Genomic DNA, 24,092 nt, shown 5'->3' on the forward strand with positions numbered 1-24,092 from the left:
AACTTACTGCCTTTGGGTAGTGCAGTCCACATATCTGAGTGCCTAACATTTCGATCAATTGCTTTCGATTTAAATATCGTTTATCCTTTCGTTTTGTGTTCTGTTCAAGCTTGTCAAATCTTTCCTGGGCTCCGCGTCGACTTCGTACTGTTAGCCAATGTTGCTTTCCCACACCAAGGTGCCTTTTCGACTCACTCATCTCAGTTGACCTTGCAGCGCTCAGCTGTTTTCTTCCCCGGCACAGCTTACCAGTTCAACTCACACATTCCTACGCGACTCTGCAGACAAACTCAGATCACTACAATCTTAAAATAAAAAGTTTCCTAAACTCATTTGTTTTCAATAGATACGCTTTACCTTTATATGGTGTCATTCTCAGCCATCACATGTGACAGGATGTACCGTGGTATTTGCTAAATCCGTGGATTCTCTTTAATGTCTGCAATCTGCAACGCAAAATGAATCCAGCTGATCACACCCGCATTTTTCAGAGATTAATCATTGCCCCTTTCACCGTTAAAAGGCACGAACGGTCATCGATCTACCAGCACAAGTTGAGTGATTGTGCGCTCTGGCGGGTCAGCTGGAAAGTATAATCAGGTGACGCGCTGCTTAACAATGTAGTCGCGCGTTCCATTGGCATCATCCACAAAAAAGCTTGTCCAAAAAATCGCACCGTAATCACCTGAAATAACTTACTCCATGGAACCTAATATTATTGCATATCCCATATCCAGTGGAACGGTACCTCCTCCGGTGNATATAGAGGAAAGCCCCAAGGTTCTTGGGCTTCATAATACCTGAATTGACGTTAAATAGACACGCTCAAGCCTAGACAATAGCAACGAAGGCAGAAGTCAATCGGTTCCCCAGCCCGCTTTTCAGTCTGAGCTACTTCTAACACCCATTTTTCAAGAAAATCTTTCAGGAAAGTAAATAGTGAAGTCCTGAAAAGAATTGGCATGTTTCCAGCTTACCAAACAATGGAAGTGCATACACCTCGGAAATGCTTACTCAGGCAGTGTAAACTTCTTCCGCTGACCATGGCTCCAAACTACTCTTTACCAACTTTGTTATTTGATAGGAAATGGGTTAAATGGAACTAGGGATATATAATAGTTTTTTGTAGACTCGTAAAAAGGAATTCCTTGTACTGGTTAGATCTCGTTTAGGTAACAGCATCCAACATCGGGTTTTTGGACGGCATTCTGTGAGCGTTTCCGGAGAAGGCCCATTTGAGCACGACGGTATGTTTCCAAACCGTCCGATCATTTGTGGAGATACAAGACGGAGTGTTCATCACAACCTGTACCCGATGGGAAATACAAAAGTGCATTCTATCTGTCGGTAGTCTGTCACTGCTAAGTGGGACCCTTCAGCTACCGAGTTAATTGTTTTTGTTTTTGACGTAACTTGTTACTCATAACATTGCTGAAAACATATTGACTACCGACGACCGGTTTCGCTCTCCCTGGGTTTCATCAGGTAGGCGCACTTTTCGAGTTGCTGTCAACCTTATGTTCCACTTGAATCCGAATTGCATGAAATCGATAGATACACTCTTATCTAGCAATTTGGGAAATTAGATTGAGGTACGTGCATTCGAGTCCCATTTCACCATCGTTCGAAGGTGATAGGAAGTGGTTTGCACGTTACGTCAGCACTTCGCTGGCTGTCTCCTCTTCCATAGAATGCTCCACATTTTGATACGGAACGTGAGGCACCCAACACTCCTCGATTTTCCTCAATGTTTGTTGGTTTCTCACTTACTGGGAGTGTACTCACATCATCTCAACAATCTAGTCATTGGCCGTTTGGCTATTGTTCTTCGGCCGTAACCATGACAACGAACGTAACGTGTAACGGCGCAGCCCTTCACCTCTAGCTAGTCGTCGTGAGCTAAAAACGGTGACTTCATTCGTGTTTACGTGAGTTGTTTTTAACCTTAATGGTCAGCGGAAAAAATTGCATTCTTCCTCTGCTTCCTCCCACCACGAAACTATCAATTTTTTTTCCAAATCTACAATTCAAGGTAGATAGTTATTCAACTCTAGTTTTCGCCTGATGTACACAATTTTTAAAGCCTCATGCTAGGAAATGTCCGAGGTGCCTTTAAGGCCATTACATGCAGTGCGAAAAGCTGATTTGAAGACAAGCTACATGCCTCTTTACTGATCACTAGAAAATTGCTGTTTGCGAAATTGGCTCTCGATTCTCCAGCAGTCATACCCTCATTTTTTCTACCATGCATTTAGGATTTCTCTGCATTTCATTCATGGCATTGAAAAGCTGGTCCCATTTGTGTAAAAATTTGATCACTATGCTCCGCATGATTTTGACTAGGCGTATGGAATTCCTGGTTTTGCACGAGACAAATATCTTATAGGGAAATTACCGCATTGGAATATCATTCCCCCTTCTTGTGTTGACTGTGTAGAGGGTCTGACAGTGCTATCCACATCTGGCTCAACCACATGATGGTGTCTTCTATCACTTGAGTCCCCCTTACCTTTGCATCCTCAATCACTAGGAGACACAGCCAGCTGGATTGTCAGGAGCGAAGTTATGTGGGTCACTCGCCTTTTCGTTTCTTTTTGGTGCGAGGCAATCTTAAAACATCGAAACGATGTTGAGCGTTATCCAATGGCGTAGCAGAGTATCAAGGAGCCTAATTCCATACGGTAATGCGGAGCTGAGGTTACTGAGATTCGTGATAAATCAGACGACATGATATCGAGTACAAACCACTCTCCTGCTTTTGTATTTGAGGGTCAACAACTGACCCTTCGCTTTTGAGCTACACAGTTGTGAGGAAACCTGTGAAACTCATGGTTAACTCATCAGCATCAGTTTGATAAAGACGATGTTCATTGATGTGCAACGTCGCTTGGTTCGCTGTCGATGGGGTGTGGGAAAAGGAAAGATGATTCACAGTAGAAGTTGCACTCTATTTCTATTGACCAAATCAACTGGTTCGGGTGCTAATACAACGACCTATAACAGAAACCTCACCTTCGATGATGGACTTAATCGTTAGAAGAACAGTTCAGACGCCTTCAACTCTGGAAGCACCGATAACAGTCTTGAATCGACAGAAGAATACCGGAGTGAAATTTCGCTGTTTCAGTGCAACAAGGTGCTTGGTTCATGCGTCTCCTCTCTGCCTTGACGGCTTTAAAATATCTGGGATGAAGACTGAATATCGACCAAATTTAGAGCCTCGATGGAGCAACAGCGTGTTTCGGAAACCGCGACATCACTCTGGTGGCCATAGCTTTTGCAGTATTATCTTGGGTAAGACAGTCCACTATCGATAGAGTCCTTGGCGAGAATCAATCTGCGTTTCCCTCCGGCCGAGGTTCTGTCGATCATTTTTACAATTTGGAACAAGTTCCGGAACCGTATCACTCCTTTCGACGACCGACAAGGGCGGATCGTTTGTTCACAGACATTGGGTGTGCTTGGGGTATCTCCTTTTTTGGACCAGAAATTTTTGAAACGCAGGCTATTTTAAATAACTTAAATGATTCTACTGCACGACCGGGTAGGATCAAACCTAGGTCTCATGCCCGCTGATAAATCGATCGATATGACAGATAGATTCCTCTAGCTCGGCGGCTTCATAAGTTCTGTCGGACTGGTGAAGGACGAAATCATTTCCAAAATCGGGATTCAGAGTAGTGTTTGCCGTTCCACCATCTGTGACGCTGATATGACACTAGTTTGGCTATCAAGTGCGGCACACTTTACTGCGGTTTGATATGCCCAACTCTGTGGTTCAAGGAAGTGGCTGCTGATTGAAAATTTTCGAAGCTTTGATCATCGGCGCCCCCGAAGCTCTGAACGGATCTCGAAGGAACATGAAGTGAATATTGGTGAGGTGCTTCGTATGGTTTTCAGGAATGGTATCTCTCCCCCGATATATCAGATGACAAGGCTCCGTCCTGATTAAACCATCTACTTCACGTGCCAGAGGGCCTTTTGCCTCGCAGAGTCCTCTTCGTCAAGCCAGGTCTCGGTCGGTGAAGAACTAGAGGCGGTCTATCTCTGGCCTGGCATTCTGTGTTCAAAATTGAACTTAGTCTAGTTGTGTGCTCTGCTTGTTATTGTAGCTGAGCCGCGGTCTCACGAGCTAATTGCTCGCGACCCATCGTCTGTGGCTTCTTTTCGAGGCATAACTACTGCGGAGTCTTAAGGAAGCATGAGGTTGGTCGAACACCCCACGGTTGTTTCGAGCCATCTGTGAACGTAACTGTCTTTTAGCCCTTATCCACCAGTTAGTGCTTCCAGGTATTGTAAGTTGGTTTGTTTCCGTAGGTTTCCAAGGAACAAATTGATCATGTTAGGAGTTTGCATTGTGTGGTCGAGTTTTAACTAAGTGCTCGGTATTCGAGGGAACACAAGGGCTGTTTACTTAGAAGTAATACACTACTCATAAGTTTGCTGAAAATTCTTCGGCTGCCCACAACCGGTTTCGCCCTCCTCGGGGCTCATCAAGTCGGCACAGTTCCCGAGCTTTTGTCAAGCTTATGTTCTACTTGAACCCAAATTGAACAATCCTTTGCGCATATATCTGGTTTTGACGGGAGACACATGGAACGCAGCTGAATCGTTTGTCTATGACGTTATGTTAGGTTGACGTCGTATTTTCCCTGTTGATTGTCCTAACCTTTGCTCATTTTTAAACGACGTCAGATTAGAAGTCAGTATTTTGCTGTCGGGCAGATGGTTGACTAAGGCAAATGCGTCAGCACCTCACATCATCTCAGAAAACGATATCCAACTACCACGGTGTGCATGGTTTGGTTAAACATTTAGTCTTTGGTCAGCTTATTCCCGGACAGCTTCTTCATAAGATCTGTTTGACTGGTTTTGCTTGAATAAAAACGTCTAATCGGGTCCATTTAGTGTGAGTTGGTTCGCCATAAATGACTATTCTGGTGATTATGCTGACTGTCAAGTTCGGATTTCGGTTTTTGCCTGAGTTTATCCATCAGGCGTGCACCGCGTGACACGACGTGATGTGTAAATCAGCCTTTGTCAGGTGATTCTCATATGTAGTTTCAGTGATTAGGAAGCTTACGTTACTTATCTGACCGAAGCAGCTTGGTGCATGGACTAGTTCAGTGAAATGTTTATATACACTGCTGATGAGAACATTGATAGCTCTCGTCACATGGATAGTCCGTGAATAAGTATCAAACCTTCGAGTCGCATTCAACTCGGCGTACACCGTAGGACCTAAGTTGACGTGAACTTACCAATCGTGTTGAGGAGATTGGTGAACTTCTATTTGGATGTGGGCTCTGTTTTGCGTTTCTCTTTCTGTTCTAAATATGTCGTTGAAATAAGTCTATGGTGTTCAGATATGCTTACCACTTCGCTATTCTAAGTTACAGACGCTTGTTCGCTTCTCCCAGAAACGTGTTTTTTTTCACTTTTCGTCCTTTCCCCTTCATTCTTTCCTGACTCTTTGCCAGCCTATTCTTTCCTTGTGGTCGTGTGGCAGTTAAACTCCAGTACTTGCTTGTTGCACCCAAACAGTCCGTCAAAATTTGTGAGTGACATGCCTTGGCACAAGCTGTGCTTCCGAATTAGGACCTGTTGGCTTTCTGGTTGGAGAGCTCCTTTGAATTTTGTTCCCTAAGCCAGTTAATCGGGCTAAGAAGACCATCTCTTTGGTCACGTAACCAAAGTTATTACTTCTCTTTTGCTCCTACTACCCTTCTTTCCGGCGTGCCACCATTTCAGCGAATGTCACCCACGCAACTCGATATAGGTACGACAGCTGTGACGTTACCGGTTTGCGCATTCTCAGACGGAAACATTTGAAAACTGCCAAATAGACTCCGGCGGTCATTATTTTCACCTCAGCCTCTGAGTTGTCTCAAGCGGTGCTGCACTCAAATATGTACAGATCAGCTGTTTGTCCAGCTCCACTGATGACGTCTCACCGATTGTGACGACATTTTCAGACCCGGTCAACAACTCGACTATCACACTACAGACGTGTATGTGTGCGGCACATTCTCCGTTTGAACTTGACTTAATTTGAGGAGTTTATAGAAACTTCTCTTAAACTTTTTTCACAGGGTTTCCAATGCTACTTGCGCTCCAACCGATGTCGCTCTGAGAAAGCAAGCACCAGGTCGGCTCAAAATCTCATAGCATTAAGATAAGCAGACGAATTTTTATTTTAAGGTTTTTGTTAAATTTGGTAGATGAATTCATTCCAACTTGTGTGTTGTATAGTGTACCTATGACAATCACGAACCATATCTTTTGGAGTTCAAGAAGAGGCTGGCCTGAGGTTCTAATGGCACCGAAATATCTGAAGCTATGGCTACAAAAGTCTCACTTTTCTCTCCTTTTTACGGTAATTTCGGGTCCAAAACGTTCATAAAAGAAGGCTTTTTCGTGATGGAATGCAGCTGTCGATACACTTTTAAGCCCCGATACTGCATGGGTTAATATTGTCCACAGCCCATCACACCCGGTTGACAGTTGTCCGCGTTGCAGTTGAGCATATGCCCGCGCTATCGTACAGGTCTTACGTGATTGCGCGATGTCCACTGGTCAGACGTAAACAGAAGCTATCTGCCTTTCCGACTCACACGAGACTCCGTCGTCCTAATTATTGTTTCCCTAATGCTTCGGAATACAACGTGCCAATCACCCAATCATCTAGATAAGATGTGCACGAATCGCGGTATTCATAAAAGACGTACCGTAAAAACATTCGTTCCAAAAATGGCACTCTAAAATGAATAGGCTCTAGGCGATTCGCCTGCGAGTTGTGGACCATTACGTGATCTGTTTGAATTCGCTTGGCTTGCGTAGTTTTCACGAACCTCTAAGTAATTACAATCATAATCCTAATTCTCCCTGGTTGGACTATTTCGGTTAGTTCGCAGTGTTGGGAAGAGACAGCGGACTTGGATTTTGCTCTTTTCAGGGATGAACCGAGTTCAGTATCCCGGTCATCTAACATGAGAAATGAGGCTGCCGATACTACTTCCTTAGTGCACCCTAGGTACTCCTGAATTATCGCGCCCGAACCGGTGACTCAGTTCACACTTGAGCCACATGTATTGTTTACTTGGGGCCTCGAACAGATACCTAGTGTATGTCCACGTTATTTTTCTTATCTTGTTCGCTGCAAATCTGGTGAGTAGCCTTTCATTTTGTTGCCATTGGTTTTGACTCTGACTTGACCTCTGCCAAACGCAGCAGGGAACCAACGGCAACTAACACGGGTCACCGGAGTGGTACCAAATTTTTTTCATTTGTTACCTAAATCCCTCTATTCTTCACCCATTGGTCTTATGTGATCATTCATTTCATCAAACAATCAAAATCCAGCGTTGACCTTGGCATGCTTGTCGGTGTTTGTTGCATTCCTTTTTGCACTTTACCAATCATGTGTGCGAGTGAACCACCAGCGAGCCAGCGCATGCACACGCTTAGCTGTAGTTACACCCTCTACCGTACCTAATCAAACGTCAGGTGTGAATTGAGTCTCCTACTCAACGAATTCTTCCGTTAACTCCTGTCAGGCCTTCAGTTTGGGTCTGGTTGTATGAGATATAGACAACATAACCTGAAACTGTGAAAACCGGTGTACAGTACTGCTTATCTTCGCTGGGAACCATGGTCAGTTAGAAAACCCTTCATCCCTACTGAATTACAACCACGCGTACCCTGCGGTTCGGTCACTAGTCCACATTCTTAGACGCGCAAAATTAATGTTGGCCAGAAAAGTTCTTATATCCATTCACAAGGCTGTGTGACCTGCCTAAGCATGTTTAAATGCAGTGTGCTAATCCGATCAAACGTGTATTCTTGTGGGGCTTTCGTTTAATTTCCATGCTACCCCAAATTCATACATAGCAACGTTCCCCGTTGCAGATGGGGGTATTGAACTGTTTGATAGGGGCTTTTTTGATGTTCAACCTCCTCTCCTCAGATTTCATTCCGATCGACTCCATGACGATAGGGGCTTTTTGATGTTCAACCTCCCCCCAAAATTCATTCCGATCGACTCCATGACATAATTTATCGTACTTACCCGAAGGTGGTATTCTGCGCACCTTCAAACTCCAAAGTTGTTATCCTCTATCAGCGGGACAGAACGTGTACCGTGATGACATATTGCAACTCTGTCATGATGGTTGACAGGTTTTAGAACAAACCGGACACTGTGATCAGTCTCGATTGAAATAACATAGTCAGAGGCGCATCAAAAGTGCGGGGATGCTTTCTCTGTGGGTGCTTTAGAAGATCGCCCACCGAAAACATCCATAAGGCAGACATAGGAGGTCCTTATGGTTGTCAGAATGCTTCCAATCCGGATCAGCTAAATCCGAGTTGCAGCTTGGAGAGCCGGGTGTCATCCCTGCAAAAGATCATAGTTGACTTGAGAAAAGAACGAGTTCAGAAGCGAGAATCATTCATAACCAATTCTCTTTTTTTGGTTGTTTCATGGAAGTGGTTTACCGAGTACTTTGTGGTGGAATTCTCCTCATTTACGCCGTAGAATGGATAATAAGGCCGAAATGTGCTCGAGTAGTTTTTGTACAAAATCAATCTGCAAGGTTACCGTAGGACCAAGTCTTTGACGGCATAATGCCTTCAGAGCCGCTCTCTTGCTGAAAACGATGCACCTTTTCGATTAGAAAGAAATAATGATGCTAGAATCGATTCATTTATGCTGTTCGAGGATGGTGTATTCTGTCGAACTAACTCTACCTGAAATGATGAACCACTAGTGTCGTTTAAGATGCTGGTAATATCCTTTCTCAACAAATAAAATTGTTATTATGGAGAACTATACACACTTGCAAACCAATTTGGTTTATTGAGAGTCTCAACCGAATTTCTGCTGGATCTCTCATTTATGGTATTCTTCGACTGAGTGCCTTGCACAGTCGTCATGTGAAGTTTCAGCTGATAGGATATTCCGGATATCCAATTGTACTACCTTGACAAACGGCACCAAATAATAGTAATAATCGTTCTGCCGTGACACTTTCGATGTCTAACTGCCATGTCACCCGAAGGAAACATGAAGGTTGTGATACCGTCAGATTGCTGAAGGGCAAACAGGAGCAGTCGAGATGCTGAGGCTGAATTCGAACGTCGGTCAGTAAGTTCGTGCCCTTACTGCTTTGCAATCTCGAGGACTTTGCCACAACCGTATGAATAGTGTGTTCCGTCAGGAAATAAACAATTGGGTTCCGAAAACTGGGAAATGTGCTCTGTTGGCCCACCAGTTAGCTACTAACATGAACAAAGATCCGCAGGAATACACTGACATTGGTGGAAGTTTCAAATTCTTCATTTGCGTCCGCCTGTAGAGTTATGAACTCTATGCCACACTACTCAATGTTGACAGAATTTCCAACCCCAATCGATTGTTTTATAGGAGCACGTGAATGAATGATATAAAGAAAATGATAAGCGGACTGCGATCACTCGTCTGCTGGATAATTACTCCATCAGATGAGCTAACAGGGAGGCCGCCTCACACTGCACACATTTACAGGGATTCTGTCTTGTTTTGCGACTCATTCACCCATTGCAATAGCAGTTGTTTGTCATCGCCATTAGTGAGCCAGTTGTGCGGCTTTTCTGATTGACAAGGCGCGCCGAAACAATCCAGATACCTAGTGGACATTAAGTAGATGTGAATTTTGCGGAGATGTGAACAGGATTGGCCAAAGTTCGATCCTCGTCCTTGGCAGTTTATCCCAGTTTGCACTATGCACACATGGTCTGCTCCGTAAACTTGCCCGAATCAACCTTATTTCTGCACCAGATTGATTTATTTTAGTATCTTGGATTTTTACTGCATGGCCAGAATTTCTGCGGACACTTTTAAAATAGATGAACAGAAACAAAGCATCATCTACGTGTGATCAACATGTTCACTTCGTTGATACATTCGTTGATGGATTTCGAGACGTTCACTTCGTGATACATTCGTTGATGGATTTCGAGACGGTAAACGAAAAAGTAAACGGATAACGTTTAATTCTACCCAGAGTGTTGGAAGAGCAAGTCACACATTACTTCTTATTGGGGTGGGGGGAGTAATACGTCCCGTGATATCAGGCAACAAACCTAAAATACGCTATACCGGCATTGTCGTGCAAAATCACATAGAGCTCAACACGGTTTCGAGGGAACGCTGAAAATTCATCCTCGAACGCAAGTTAATTTACTGCGATTCCCGCTTTCCACAAATGTGACATGTCAGAGCACGAGGCAGAGATTTTCGGAGCACTATGATATAAAACTGTCGATCAGTACTCTGTGTCAGTTCTTTCGAAATATGTGATCGGATTGCGTACAACTGATTGGCATGAGGTCCATCTTCAAGTGGGCGTAGAGGTCCATTGGTTTGATAGCTTAGCACAACATGTCCAAGTAGCAGAAAACTTAATTTATCAAGATTATCCTGTGCTGACCAGCTTGGCATTTTATCTCCTCATAATTTGCACAAGTCCATTGTGGCTTGAAGCTCATGCTCACGTCGGACCTATGAGCCTACATTAATTTTCATGATCAAGAAGCCTATTTGTGTGAATCGACGTGTACGGTACTCAGCCACCACCGGGCAAGGATTTATTAAGGTCCCTCCCCTGGGTGACCGGTTTTGATTTGGTTGTACACTAGTTTGTAACTGGCCTAGAGGAACGTTGATGAGTAGGACTCTGCAATGACATAATCCCTCACTATAGGGTATTTTTCTTGAGAAGATGACCGTGTTTACGGATGGCATGCTGGGATGAAACAAAATATAAGTGTTTTGCGAAAATAAGCCCATCATGAACTTACAATTCGGTACCACATGTGACCGATGTACTTTGACTTCTTGTCCGATTTCGACACTCGATCGTTCTGGGGAAAATTGTTAACAATTCTTTCTCATTTTAGCTGTCAGAAAAGGACGAGATTACCTACTTAGGTCGTCCTAAGAAGCAGACGACTGAGCCCAGCTATGCACTGAATTTACCATTTCCTATTCCGTTAAAAGAAGATCATCTGGAAGATGGGGAGGCGTGCATGAAACAATTTACTATTCAAGCTACTCTGGTTTCTTCGAGTCGCGCTGTTGTAACCGACCCCAACCATATAGCTTTGCTACGCAATCGAGTGAGTTTCTTTCGATTACATGGTCGTCTAAATTTGACATGGTTGGTACGCTCAGTACCGAAGATTCAGCTGATAACCTTTCACTTTTTCTTTGAGCACTCTAACTACCAACTCATAATCCATGGGAATCAAAACGACTAGGTTAAAGTACGGCTATCACTCCAAAATGTGAAGTTGTGTTGGGAAGGCTTACGAATATCACACTGGAAGGGGTCAAGTTTTGGATTTTCCTTGCTACTCCATGGTAATTTTAGCCTGCCAGAAAATGTCTTGCCGGTTTTTTGTGCTTCTCTGTTCATGTGAAAAAGTTAATCTTGTTGTCACAGGCAGTCCTATGCTAGTGAGAGGAACAGACGAATAGACACACTGACAGCATCAAGATCATGTTCAATGTGGTTACAAACTCACAACTGTAATATTCCTAGTATTTTCACAGTTTGGAAAGCTTAAATGGAGAAATGAGGAATCGGAGTTTTATGCGTCACGACGATGTTGCCTACACCCAAATCATGATAAGATTATGCCACCGATAGGTTTCAGCAGAGGAATCTCTGTGACTGCGACTTTTGGCCATCTCATAATCGATGGATTTACCTGTCAGTGACTGCAGTATGTGTCATCTATTAAGATGTTCATTCTTCTCTATTCGTGAGCACAGGCATGCAAACACATGCCCCAACTCGTATCACAAAATCAACTATCCTTTGATGTAGCTCAACCAGTTCATCAACTTGCTGATTTCATTCAGTGCTTTTCAACTGACAGTTGTAAATACAATTATGGCTTGTGTGACGGAGAAGCGTGGGAACCGTTCTGTGCATCGAATACTTGCAAGCTGTCCCTTCTAGGACAGGACACATTACTGGAGACCTGAGCAAAGCATGAGACATCATGGGTTTGTTACCGGACCTAGACCCTCGTTTGTGAATAGAAACGGATGACCACGCCTGACAGGTTCGTCGGCCATCCTGAGTGATTTCCTGTCATTTAAAGAGTGCATGAATCGCAACCGTGATCACCACTTTCGGATGGACTGCAGACGTCCAGTCTCATCTCTCGGTCGTCCCTACCCGAAATTCCTTGTGCACTATCAAATGAAAACCCGTTCCTTCATTGGCCTGGGTCACTGAGTAAATCATGGGACAACGAATAATGTGTATTCGCTAACTATCGCTACGCTACTTACAGTTTCAGCCCGGCCGTTTTCCCTTTCACTACCCAACCATTTAAATATTGCTTTCTCTTCATTTCTGAATTATTTCGCATCCTGATTTATAAGCGTCTCAACTGATGGAGATTCAGACCCTATCTGAATTATTGCTTTCTGAATTATTTCGCATCCTGATTTATTAGCGTCTCAACTGATGGAGATTCAGACCCTTTGTTAGAAACAGTGTTGTCTGCAGTCTTTGCGTGAGCTCTGACAGGCTGCTGTGCAGTCTTACCAACGACTACACCGCCCTTCACAAAAGGCTCCGAAATTCACTGTTGAGGTTGTTACCGGTGGTGTGAATGTTCGCCTGGCTCAAATTAAGACGTATTCAATGTATCTCTCAGGTCGCTCAGACGTGTTCCTGGTTGATTCGAACGTGGACCAGGCAACTATCTTGATTATAATGATTAATTGATGTGCTAGGATTTGAAGTCAGACGGACGGTCTAAGCTCATCGGAGACTCTTCGATTACTTGTTGGTACTGACGGATCGGATGAACGTTTTCTCACATCTCTCTTGTTCAAGTAGCTTTCAGTCGTATGCCTAGACGGGCACCAAAGTGAGGAAGCACAAGCTGACTGACAGATCGACCGGTGTGCATAATCGGATCGTCGTTCAAGGTATCGGACAATCCAGCCCTGTTGCTAGAGCATGGACATATGTGCTTCTGCAGGAGGATGACGCAGATTCGTCCAGAGTTCAATGAGGCCTTTATGGTAACACTTGCCTTGCCTGCCGGATGTCTGACAGGCTCAAAGACATTCACTTCTGATGAGCACAAATAGGAGCGAAACTCGGGGCCAGTCCTTCCTTGCCGGCAGCAATGTTCAAACGAGTGATGTGGCTTCACGTACTTTGCTTCGCGACATGTGGTTTCTGTGATATTATGCTTTAGCTCTGCAGATGTCCCACAAACGGCAGTCAGAGGCACGATCCGTACAGAATGAGATCCAACTCTGTTCCAGTAACGGACCAAACTATTGTATATCCATGTTGATAGCGTCAATCCAGGTTTTCAGCTGTCTTTCGAGACGGCAAAGATCCCTTCGGCATGACAGAGAAGCCACTGTGAATGCAGGTTTGCGGTCAATGTGTTGTTGAATGCTTTTAGAGCACAGCTACTCAAACCGAAGGTGACAGCCTAGTGACTTGGGTCGTGAACCCGACCGCTACCTGGATTCGTATAAATCCTCAGTTTGGCAGTCAGTCGTCCAGCGCGCACGTGACATCTTACCGGTGACTTCACTTTGTTTTGTTCTATGACTGAAATCACCCGACTTAATGCTGATATTCCAGCATAGGATCTGATCAGTTTTTGTGTTGAGTAGCTCAAGCAGTTGGTATTTGGCCCTACCAATGGGTTGGTGTGGGATTCTTCGTTTCCAAAACGATGGATCGGTTCCACCAACATGCCTTTGGACTCTGAAATTAATCGGTTCTACCCAGTCATCTGAAACGGATTCATTCTCTGAATGATGAATGAGTGCCCCATCACATTCAGAATAATCACAACTTAGGAAACTTAGATACTCCACACAGAGCCGAATATATTCGACTTCATTCGCAGTGACTTCCGTGCCAATATCCTCAAAAGGAATGAGTGACACTTGAATGCTTCTGGTAGCTTGGTTAATCTGCGCTGAATTTCAGCGGTCATAGGTTTAGATTTTCTTTTTCTACTGTAAATCTGAAATACTTGATCCCAGGGAGAGAGTTCGTGATTATCAGACTATCATTGTATCTGAGTTCTCGTCTTTTTTATTCCAGGGATTTTATGGGTACGTCCCGGATGAAGAACATATAAATCAGAAATACTTGATCCCAGGAAGAGAGTTTGTGATTATCAGGCTATCTTTGTACCTGAGTTCTCGTCTTTTTTATTCCAGGGTTTTTATGGGTACGTCCCGGATGAAGAACATGGAACCCTGGATCAGCAGAATGAACATCAGAGGTCAGTGGTACCGTTTCTTTTGCCATCTACAGTAGCTAGTTGACGCACATTAAGGTACACTTCTATAAAGTTTAATGATAATTTCCGCGCATTGAGTTGCTCACTAACAGTAGCCGTTGCTTAGTTCTTGCAAAACACCTGTCTTGTCAGTAGTTTATCTCGTCCTGGAAGTCAACCAATATCGAAGTGTTTGGGTGAATTTAATTCACCCGAAAAAATCGACAACTCTAAACTACTGGACATTCTCAGTAGATGACTTTGTTCGCAAATGTACCTCATGAACACTCTTAATCTGGGTATTCTCCGTAGGTGACTTTGTTCGCAAATGTACCTCATGAACACTCCTAATGGGTTAAATTTAAATGTTGACTCATCCAACTGACTGAACATTTCACCCCTGCATACATACTGGCTCAGACAGTCTCCTTGTCCTGTTAGCTAAGCTCAGCCACCCTAAATCGTCTGCCGTGGCGCAATGGTAGGACGTCTGACTCCAGATCAGAAGGTTGTGTGTTCGAGTCAAGTCGGGCTCATCGTACCTTAGGGGACGAGATGGTCCAAGTGGTCAGGGCGCGAAATTGCTGACTGGAAGGTCCGTGGTTCGAACCCGACCTCTGCCTTTCGACTTCGCCTGTCTAGGCTTGGGCGACCTGACAGTATCCCAGCTCTCGTGCCTCCTTCGTGTGGCATGGCAGCTAGGCACCGAAAGGGTGCTACAGCTGAACGATTTTTTTCTTTACGCCACAAAACCACAAACGCCGTTCAACATAGCTCACGTGATTGTTGCGTGCATTTTCCTACGTTGAATCGGTCACCATGAAAATCAAACGAAGGGCTCTAGATTGCTTTTAATCCTGTCCTGCTTATAAAAACTGCCCTCCTGAGTTGGGACCTGTAGATGTCGCAGCCTCAAGTTTAGGAGAACTTTGTGCACCCTAAGGGTGAGTTTTCAGCGTACAAATTTATGGCAGAGTCAGATAACCGCATGTAATACCTTTAAGCAAGCATGAATGCACTCGGACAGAAGGTATTAATCAAGTCATGAGGCTTGGCCTTGAACGATTTATTACCAAGGCATTACCAGCAAGATATCTGGTCACACCGGGGGGACCATAATTATCGTAGGCTTTATTAAAAGCGGACAACAATTCGAATTGCTCTCGTGTCTTGTGGCAGTACAATGACGCCGAGCAAGGCGATTTGAAGTGGGTCATGGCCATCCGCAAGAACACTGAGCAATGTCTGTGAGTGAGAAACATAGAGTTCGTTGACCAGAGCACTCCGCTGCTTATTGAAACGTGTCTCAGTGACTGGCAAAAGAAAAGCAATTCTCCTGGATGAGCTTGCGGAATAAAACGCCGTAACAATACATCCATTATGGAGGATACATGTGGCCTCGAGCCTTATTAACATGCTTTGTGGTAAGGATAACGTTCTTCGTCTGGATGGGTAAAAGGTTCGTCGTCGGACTGTGATGAAGACTTCCGCCGTATGATGGGACCAACTGTGCTTTCGCGCTGTAACCAACCGCAGTTACTTTTGCTGCTCAATTTTGAAAACAGAATGTTTTTAGATGTGAGGTCTGGAAGCTACTCATAAGGTTGCTGAAAACCCTTCGATAGCCCACGACCGGTTTCGCCCTTCTTGGGGCTCATCAAGTAGGCGCAGTCCCCGAGTTTCCGTCAACCCTATGTTCGGGGAAAATATACTGCGATATGTCGAATATCGTGCCGATTTAATCATAAGGCGGCCTGTGTGCAGCACGTTCAGTTGTAGACTATCATAAACGAGAGATTCGGTTGAGTTTGCTACTTTATATTAGTTGTTGGATGAGTCGAAAATAGAATGCTTGTTCCGAGGTTTATGCCACTGATACTTCTGGCAGAGTGGGTAATCCATGGATGTAAACGAATGCTCTTATCGTTTCCTAATACAATTCAAGGTGCAACAAATAAATTCAGTGTCAAGGACATAAGAATTTAGTCTACAATTCTCATTAAAGTGTACTTTCGAATTACTTGACGCTAGGCCTTACATCGTGAGCTATGCCATGACGGATGTGTTGGTTACCCATTCAAGGCACATACATTTTTGAAGGGTGACTACTCAACGCTATCAAGTAGTGTAAAGACTGCTCACATTTCTTACTATCGGAACGCAATCAGTTGGGCGCATTTGGGGATGACTTAGTCAGCTTAAACGCGGTTGAGCTTTTTGAGAGTATTTGGGGAGAACCGTTGCGAAGCGCATCACCATAAGTTGGTTTTATGCGCTGCTACATTATTTAAGTGTCCTTCAGAGTGACACAAGGCTGTGCTTTCTCACCCCGGATCGCACGGCCCAGGAAGTTCCGCGTCCAGGGTTACTTGTTTACCAGTAGTGGACTGAATAAAGGTTTTGAGTACCTGCTTTAAGCTGTTTGATACTCCACTCCAATTCTTGTTTTTGAAGGAGCATGAGCAAAGCACTATAGTTCTGCTCATAATCGTCTAATCCAATCATGTGGTGTTAATTTTGCTATTCTTTATTGTTTGAATTATAAATTGCATTCCATTTCTTGCAACAGACAACTGGATGGGAGAACCGTTGCGAAGCGCATCACCATAAGTTGGTTTTATGCGCTGCTACATTATTTAAGTGTCCTTCAGAGTGACACAAGGCTGTGCTTTCTCACCCCGGATCGCACGGCCCAGGAAGTTCCGCGTCCAGGGTTACTTGTTTACCAGTAGTGGACTGAATAAAGGTTTTGAGTACCTGCTTTAAGCTGTTTGATACTTCAATTATTTGGCTGTCTTTGAGACCAGATCATTTTCGAAGGGGCATGAGCAAAGCAGTATGGTTCTGCTCATAATCGTCTAACCCAATCATGTGGTATTATTTTTGCCACTCTGTTGTTTGAGTAATAAATTTCATTCCATTTCTTGCAACAGACAACTGGATACGGACGAAGAATCCCTAGAAGAATATGACACACTCGATGATTCTGCTGCCCTCGTCAATTCCAAGTGTACCGAAGACAAACAGCTGTTTCTAACTGATGTTGAAGTAAGTATTTACCCCATCTGTGATGTGATACACCTCTCTCGAGTTTACGGTAGTTAGGTTTTCGAGGTTCCGTATTTCACTTTCAATATCATTTAAAATTCCGAGGCGTGTTGTGGTTGACATGCTTATGGGGCTTATTTTTCCTCCAGGAGCGAGATGGCCCAAGTGGTTAGAGCACGAATCTGCTGACCGGAAAATCCGTGGTTCGAACTCGACCTCCGCCTCTCGACTTATCCTGTCTGGGCCTGGGCAACCTGACAGTATCCCAGCCCTCGTGCAACTTTCGGGTGACATGGCAGCTTGGCCCTGAAAGGGTCCTACAGCTGAACGATTTTTTTACCCTATTATCCCTCAGCATACGGTGGCACTTTACAGTCGGTTCGCATACTAGTTTAAAGTGCCTGAAATAGTCAATACATATTTGTGGTCGTTGATCCTCGTATAACTTCTTTTTTAGGGCTTGGGATGAAGATATTTTTCGTTGTCAACACGTTTCAACGAATGTCCTGGATTTTAGTCCGTAGCTGATCATAAATACCTCCAAAGGAATGTAATTGATGTTTCTATACATATGTCCTAATTCACGTTATTGTGTCTTTTTGTTCAGTTTGAGAACAGGCATATTCATTGATTCCGACGCTTTATTGTCTAACTTAAAAATTCGGGCCCGTAGGAAGCTGCGCTTTGGAATTTAACGTCCCAGAAGGTTACCTTTAACATACGCGCACCTTGCGCCTCAGATGCGCGTCCTTCTACCCTTTTCCGCATCTGAAGGTCGCAGGACTCCAAACGACCAGAACACTACCTATATGCTCACTGATGCAGAGGAAATCGAACGGGCGAAACACTTCGTTTGTTTAATTTTTGGCTCTTGACCAACTGCATTAACTGGAGAAATGTTCCTCGTGAAAACCATTCTGATGAGTTCACACAGTAGGAGGGGGGAATCACTAGACTCGAGTTTCGCCCTCATTAAAGCGAATAGACAGCGCACAGCCAATGCCCATTCTTGGGTTTGAACTCAGCACATCTGACACGTGAGGCGAGTATGTTACTACTACTCCACCAGCAAGCTCTGGACTCCGAGTTTTTACGTCTGTACAGGGGATCATGTTCGCGCTTGCGTGATGTAAGCGGAATACCTGTGAAAAGTTGAACGTGCCGAAATCAATCTAACCACTGTGGCAGCATTGTTAAGATTATCCTCAGAAAGGATGCTGAATACAATCGATGGTAGGAAGGGCATCCGGATGCTACCAAAACGGATGGCAAGTTCGAGTGGACCAAGGATTTTAGTTTGCTTCCCTCCCTTTTCACCTTTATGTGAAGATCAAGGTGACGAGGGTTTTCCAATTGTTCAGTGTTTCCCGCAGTGTGCAAAGTGCAGTAAGCCGGTGCAGTGAAATGTGTGCTGTCCTGGTCTGGTACAACCGGATGTGATTAACTTGCTTTGGCTTCCGCCGTTGGCCATAAGTCGAAAGTCCACGTCATCTGAGGACAGCAGGCCTTCCGTGGAACGGTCTCATAAAGCTAATGAGGAACTGTCAACAACCCCCCGCACACACATGTATATACATACAGACCGTTGTTGAAGCGTAGCACCGGAATTCCGGATTTTCTGGAAGTTTTCTACCGTTCAAGCCAAAACTTGAGAATGTAGAAGCCTAATTTATCGTGATTTGATTAGCTTCTTTATATGAATCAGTGAATCAGACCAAATTTCCAATAAAACCCAGTGGTTTCTTTTATCGGGGATTGGCAGTCTGTGTTGATTTTTTCGACCACTCATAAGTAGTAAAATCTCCATAGGTCTATCAATCAACCATCTTGAAGCTGATGAAGTAAACATATCTACCGAAATCGCACAGTAACATTGTCTTCCTAAGAAAACTTACTATTGCTTCTTCTAGTAAGTAGTCCTTAGACTTAATAAGTGCACTACGATAAATCTGATATTTGGCCCAAGTTCGTCACTGTCTCCAAAATGTTTGCAAGACAGATTTCTTAAATGTCACTGTCGTGAAATCCACCAACCGCTTCTGTCTTTGATTGGAATTCGGCATTGATTAGTAACTTCGAATTACATGCGGTTACTTTTCTTGAGTGGGTAGGACCCCAGTGGGGTTTCAGGGTCGATCAAAGTACCACTATAAATGAGTTTTGAGCGCGACATGGCTCTTTCAGATTTACGCCACCTCAAGCGTGTAGCATATCGGCATATGTTTGTGCATCTCATGCACTACTGATCAGTATTACTCATCTCCTCCGGCCACATATCGTGCCTAGTCAGAATACAATCCGTTCCGTTTGTTTACAGATTCTCTTTCTTTTCCACGGTCTTGGTTGCTTGGACATAGTTCTACCGAACTCAGAACAATCGGAGACCGACAGCGACCTCACGGATCCAGTGAGTCTCCTCATAAGCCCTTGTTGAATGTTTTCACAACTGCTTGTTACATTCTGTGTTTTGCTCATCCAGAGTGCGGGGACTCAAATTAAAGTCGTCGATCAAGGGGAGCGATACGATCAAACTGGGCAACTTTCTTATTTAGTTGCCGAGTGACATTTTTTGTGCTATTGTGAGGTTGTTTTTCTTCCGTTCGCTTGTGAGGCAGACGGTACATTACTGATCTCACAGGCTTGTCAGATGTTTTTGTATGACCATATCATTAGACGCTTACACCTTTTACGTCAACCCTCCCCTTGGCATGCCCGTATATCCAATGTTCCATGAGCATTGAATTCATAAGATAGTGTTTGGAGATAGCGTTTACACCGTGTGACTACTCTCCCCATGTCAGCCCCGCAGCTGACTGGCGAGAGAACCTCTCAGCTAGAACCAAAACAAGCCATTTCTAGTCGAAGTCTATCTACAAGGACACTTCACTTTATACCCCCGTTTGCATTATTATCAGTTAAATATGCCGAAATTCGGTTGCCAGTTAAATGCTTGACCATACAGTCTACACGAAGCAACATGTGCTATCATGAACTTCTATCAGTTTCCACACTGCTTACGCCTCTTATGGGACCATGCTTGCTAGTGATGGCACGTTCACAAATACCTATGATAGTTGTTTACGGATATATCGGCGTGGCCCTCCTCTCCCTCTCGGGCACATTCGATAAGAACAGAATTTGAAGGAGACCTGCCTTTATCTAGACATAGCACACTACTCATAGGGTTGCTGAAAACACTTTGACAGCCCATGACCGGTTTCGTCGCTGTTGAAGCTCACCACTTAGGCACATTCAGTCAATATCATGTTCTACTTGAACCTAAATTGGGCGAAAGTCATCAAGTACTCTAACTTTCACCCGAGTTAGATTTTGACGAGGACTCCAATGAATTCAGCTGACTTTCTCGCTTATGGAGAGAGCCGCCATATACGATATATTCAGCTGGATTCAGTTGAGTCTCTCGGGTGGGAGTAATTGGCAAATTTCCTTCGTCTAATTCTAGTCCAAAGCCATCCAGGTATTGTGGCTAGATAGATTATTATTTTCACTTGTTCATTACTAGCCGTAGAAACTCTGTCGGATTCGGGCATGTGGGACAGTGGTCTTCATCGAGGCTGTCACCACTGAAACACCTACATGCCATTCATTCTATCTTTCTGGGTGTGTAACAGTCTCAGTTCCCGTTTTCTTCTGGTTTCAACCATTTTTCACTTGTTTTTACCCTCGGCACGGGTAACTACAATGAATGACATCATGTTGGGAAATACAACCAACTAAAGACTGTGTAAATGATTTTAAAAGGAGTATATCCTTCATTTTTATAACGGCATCCAAATGGTTAGTGACAAGGTATCCGCTTATTCTTTTTCGTTTGGCCGATGCTCACTAGCTAATGAGAGTCTCAAGCTGACTTTGAGGGATGAGACTATTCGGGTGTATTCAGATCTACCTTGGTATTTCCTTCGCCAATTCCTGAGTATTTTGCCCTCCATTTTTCAGCTCCGCTTGTGGTACTATTTGTGCTCCGGTTCCCGCTTGCCATCTCCTCCGGTACATCCGACACAAGCACGAACAGAAATTCCTCAGTTTAGTCATTTGGAGCGCGACCTTCTTCGGCGTTACGCGGCCTACCTGTATTATCGCAGTCGTGGGTGGGTTGTTCGTCCTGGTTTGGCTTTGGGTGGAGTTCATTTCCTTCTCTATGCACAAGGTCCTGCTTGGCGCCACGCTGCATTTGGCGTGGTTGTAGATCGTGCTGAAATGGATGGTCAGCAGCTGACGTGTGCTGCTTTGGCTGTCCACGTTCGGGTCGTACATTCAGTGGGAAAGGTAAGAGAAACGACATGTGTGCTTAGTTCTCAAATGAGATATTGTCCTGTGAGTGAAGATGATCTAGGCTGAAAAGACTGTAAGCACTGCACAGCTGTTTGATTCTTATTGGGAGTCATCAACAGTGCGCATCTAACGAAATTCAAAGGATGTCGAACTCGCGACCTCCCGGGTGATATTTTGAACGACCGCAAGCGGCTGGTTAGCGGTGTGATTAGCCCGCAGTTGGCGAGAATATGGTGCCACTTGTCTTTCGTTTACGGAATCCACGTCAAGAGGTCACTGGTTACTCAAGCAGCGACTTCTTAAATTGAATTTCTCCCGTTTCGTAAAACTATTCTTCCTCTGAGCGCCATTGTTAGTCTTTATTTACGTTAGTCTATGGAAATTCGGCTTATTCCACAGTACATTTGAGCTGTTCGAACCCTGTGCATATTTCGAGCCGGACCTGTTCTTGAGACTAAGTTAGGCGTGTAGTGCATTCATTCCTTCCGATCATATGATTCCCCGTTGTACCAGAACTTCCTTGGTCTTCCTAGATGTGTCCTCATGTTTTCGTACTAATAATGAATGCACTGCGATTTGTTGGGCCTGGCTTCGCCTTCGTATGTTGTATTGCTAGTGGTTCACAAGAAACCGTTCCGGATACCATTTCTTTCGGTTGACCCCCTGGAATATCAGTTTCACCAACTCAGTTCTTGTATCTTAGACCTCTGGGTAGCTATGATGAACTTTTGGTTTATTGCAATTAGCAAGGTGTTTTGACGATCACATCTCGCACTAGTGGTATCCATATTTGCGCAATTGCGTCATTGCGAAGCCTCTTTATGGCTACTGTCGGTTCCTGTAGTTTTTTTAACCACGAAACCTACCCGGTTCAACACTTATTGAAATAATTTTGTTCCTAAAAGCGTGCTACAAAAATGGCGTATTCTTGTTTTATGTAAAGTGTAAACGCCGTCATATTCGCACTTTCACGACCCTAAATATCCACATGTTTTATCAGAGGAAAAACGCGGGTTCGGTCTTTACGGAGATTTCTTATCACCTTCATGGTTCATATGCCATTCATCAAGAAACCGGTCGAAGCGCGATTCGTACGTTGTATGGTCAAGGTGGTTTCGACCACTGTCCAGGTTATACGGGTTGGTTTCGGGCTAATTAACGAACAAATAAACTCTTTTTATTCCCTCCCTGCCTGTGCTTTTCTGGTCACCTCCGCATCATCTAGTGCCGTCAATTTGGCTAACGAAAAATATGAACTGTTGTTGATTAAACTAGCTAGCTTATACCTAGCACTTCACCAGCCTGTGAATCAGTTAGCAATACACCTCGTGCACATTAGACCTGCAATGAATGCGGTTATCAACACAACATGAACTAAATTTGGGCCTCCGCCAACTAGCTGGGTGCAAGATGACATCTGAAACTGCACAGTACTCCGCTGTTGGTTATCTGGATTAGAATCCAGTCATTTCGTTTTATCGTTTTGGCTTTGAGGTGCCCGTGAGGTGGAGCAGTTGACGCTTTAATGTGGCTGATTACTAAATGGCTTTCCCCAGGCGCCTAGTCTAGTCTGCTTTGTTCGACCAAGGTCATGTCAGCTTTGTCTACTTTAACGATATTGTAAACAAATTTTTACTACGCTCGTTGCTGGACTAAAACGTTTACGAACAGGTGAATGAAACTAAGTAGTTATGAGACCCATTTAGGTTTTTATTCACACCACGTTTAGGTGAACAGTCCTTCGGATTCGACGTTTATAACATGGTCGGACGATGCCGCATTGAATGCATTTGTTGCGAATTTCGCTTCCTAGATAACCAGACAACGGTGGAGCCCACTGAACTCCTCACCATATATTCATGTGTAATTCGGTCTTCTATCCAACGAAATCAAATGGGGTCTTGTATACTGTTCGTTATAGTTTTGATCCTTCACTACGTTTACACTGGTGTGATTGTACCGCCTAGCAAATTCGTTTGTACCCTCCAAGTCAATTTTCTGTAAGCGTGACACTGCTAGTCTAGCTGTTTAAAAGAGCAGTTCGTCGCAGACATTCACTTTTTACACGAACAAAGAGTTATCTACGCCATTATCCGTAAGTCACCAGAATGTTTCAGAAAGAGCAGAAAACCACCTGTTGTTTGATGAGAACAGAAGGGCGAATTTTTCGGCAGGTTTTGACTTTAGGCTTTGTATAATCTGTCAATTTTTTAGGAGAAACATTCGGTGGATTTGCGAAACAAATTCTTGCGCACGGTCCTGGTGTTGCGCTTTACAACCGCCGGAGGGGTCCTTAGCACACCCCTGGAAGGTTTACCAACTTATTCGTAACTGAACACATCTTTATTAAATTTCATCACAGAGTTGACAAAAGTTGAGTCCTTTGTCAGGATTGCTGAATATCTGACCACTCGGACTTGGTTAAGGTG

At 44.1% G+C, this 24,092-nt stretch overlaps 2 protein-coding genes across 2 annotated transcripts in view; one reads left to right on the plus strand and one right to left on the minus strand.

Moving 5' to 3' along the window:
• Positions 1 to 24,092, minus strand: part of T265_15251 (hypothetical protein) — a gene marked incomplete at both ends in the record, with an annotated part of 51,323 nt that overhangs the window by 5,848 nt on the left and 21,383 nt on the right. The window lies entirely within an intron of this gene.
• The window catches only part of T265_15250 (hypothetical protein), a gene marked incomplete at both ends in the record, with an annotated part of 16,938 nt that continues 3,784 nt past the window's right edge, over positions 10,939 to 24,092 (plus strand). The window contains 5 exons of the mRNA XM_009177265.1: positions 10,939 to 11,157; positions 14,258 to 14,322; positions 17,253 to 17,367; positions 19,685 to 19,774; positions 21,328 to 21,657. Of these exons, the coding sequence (XP_009175529.1) occupies positions 10,939 to 11,157; positions 14,258 to 14,322; positions 17,253 to 17,367; positions 19,685 to 19,774; positions 21,328 to 21,657 (819 nt within the window). The remainder of the gene's footprint in view (positions 11,158 to 14,257; positions 14,323 to 17,252; positions 17,368 to 19,684; positions 19,775 to 21,327; positions 21,658 to 24,092) is intronic.

Source organism: Opisthorchis viverrini (genome assembly GCF_000715545.1).
Source record: "Opisthorchis viverrini unplaced genomic scaffold opera_v5_407, whole genome shotgun sequence".
NCBI classification, from domain to species: domain Eukaryota; kingdom Metazoa; phylum Platyhelminthes; class Trematoda; order Opisthorchiida; family Opisthorchiidae; genus Opisthorchis; species Opisthorchis viverrini.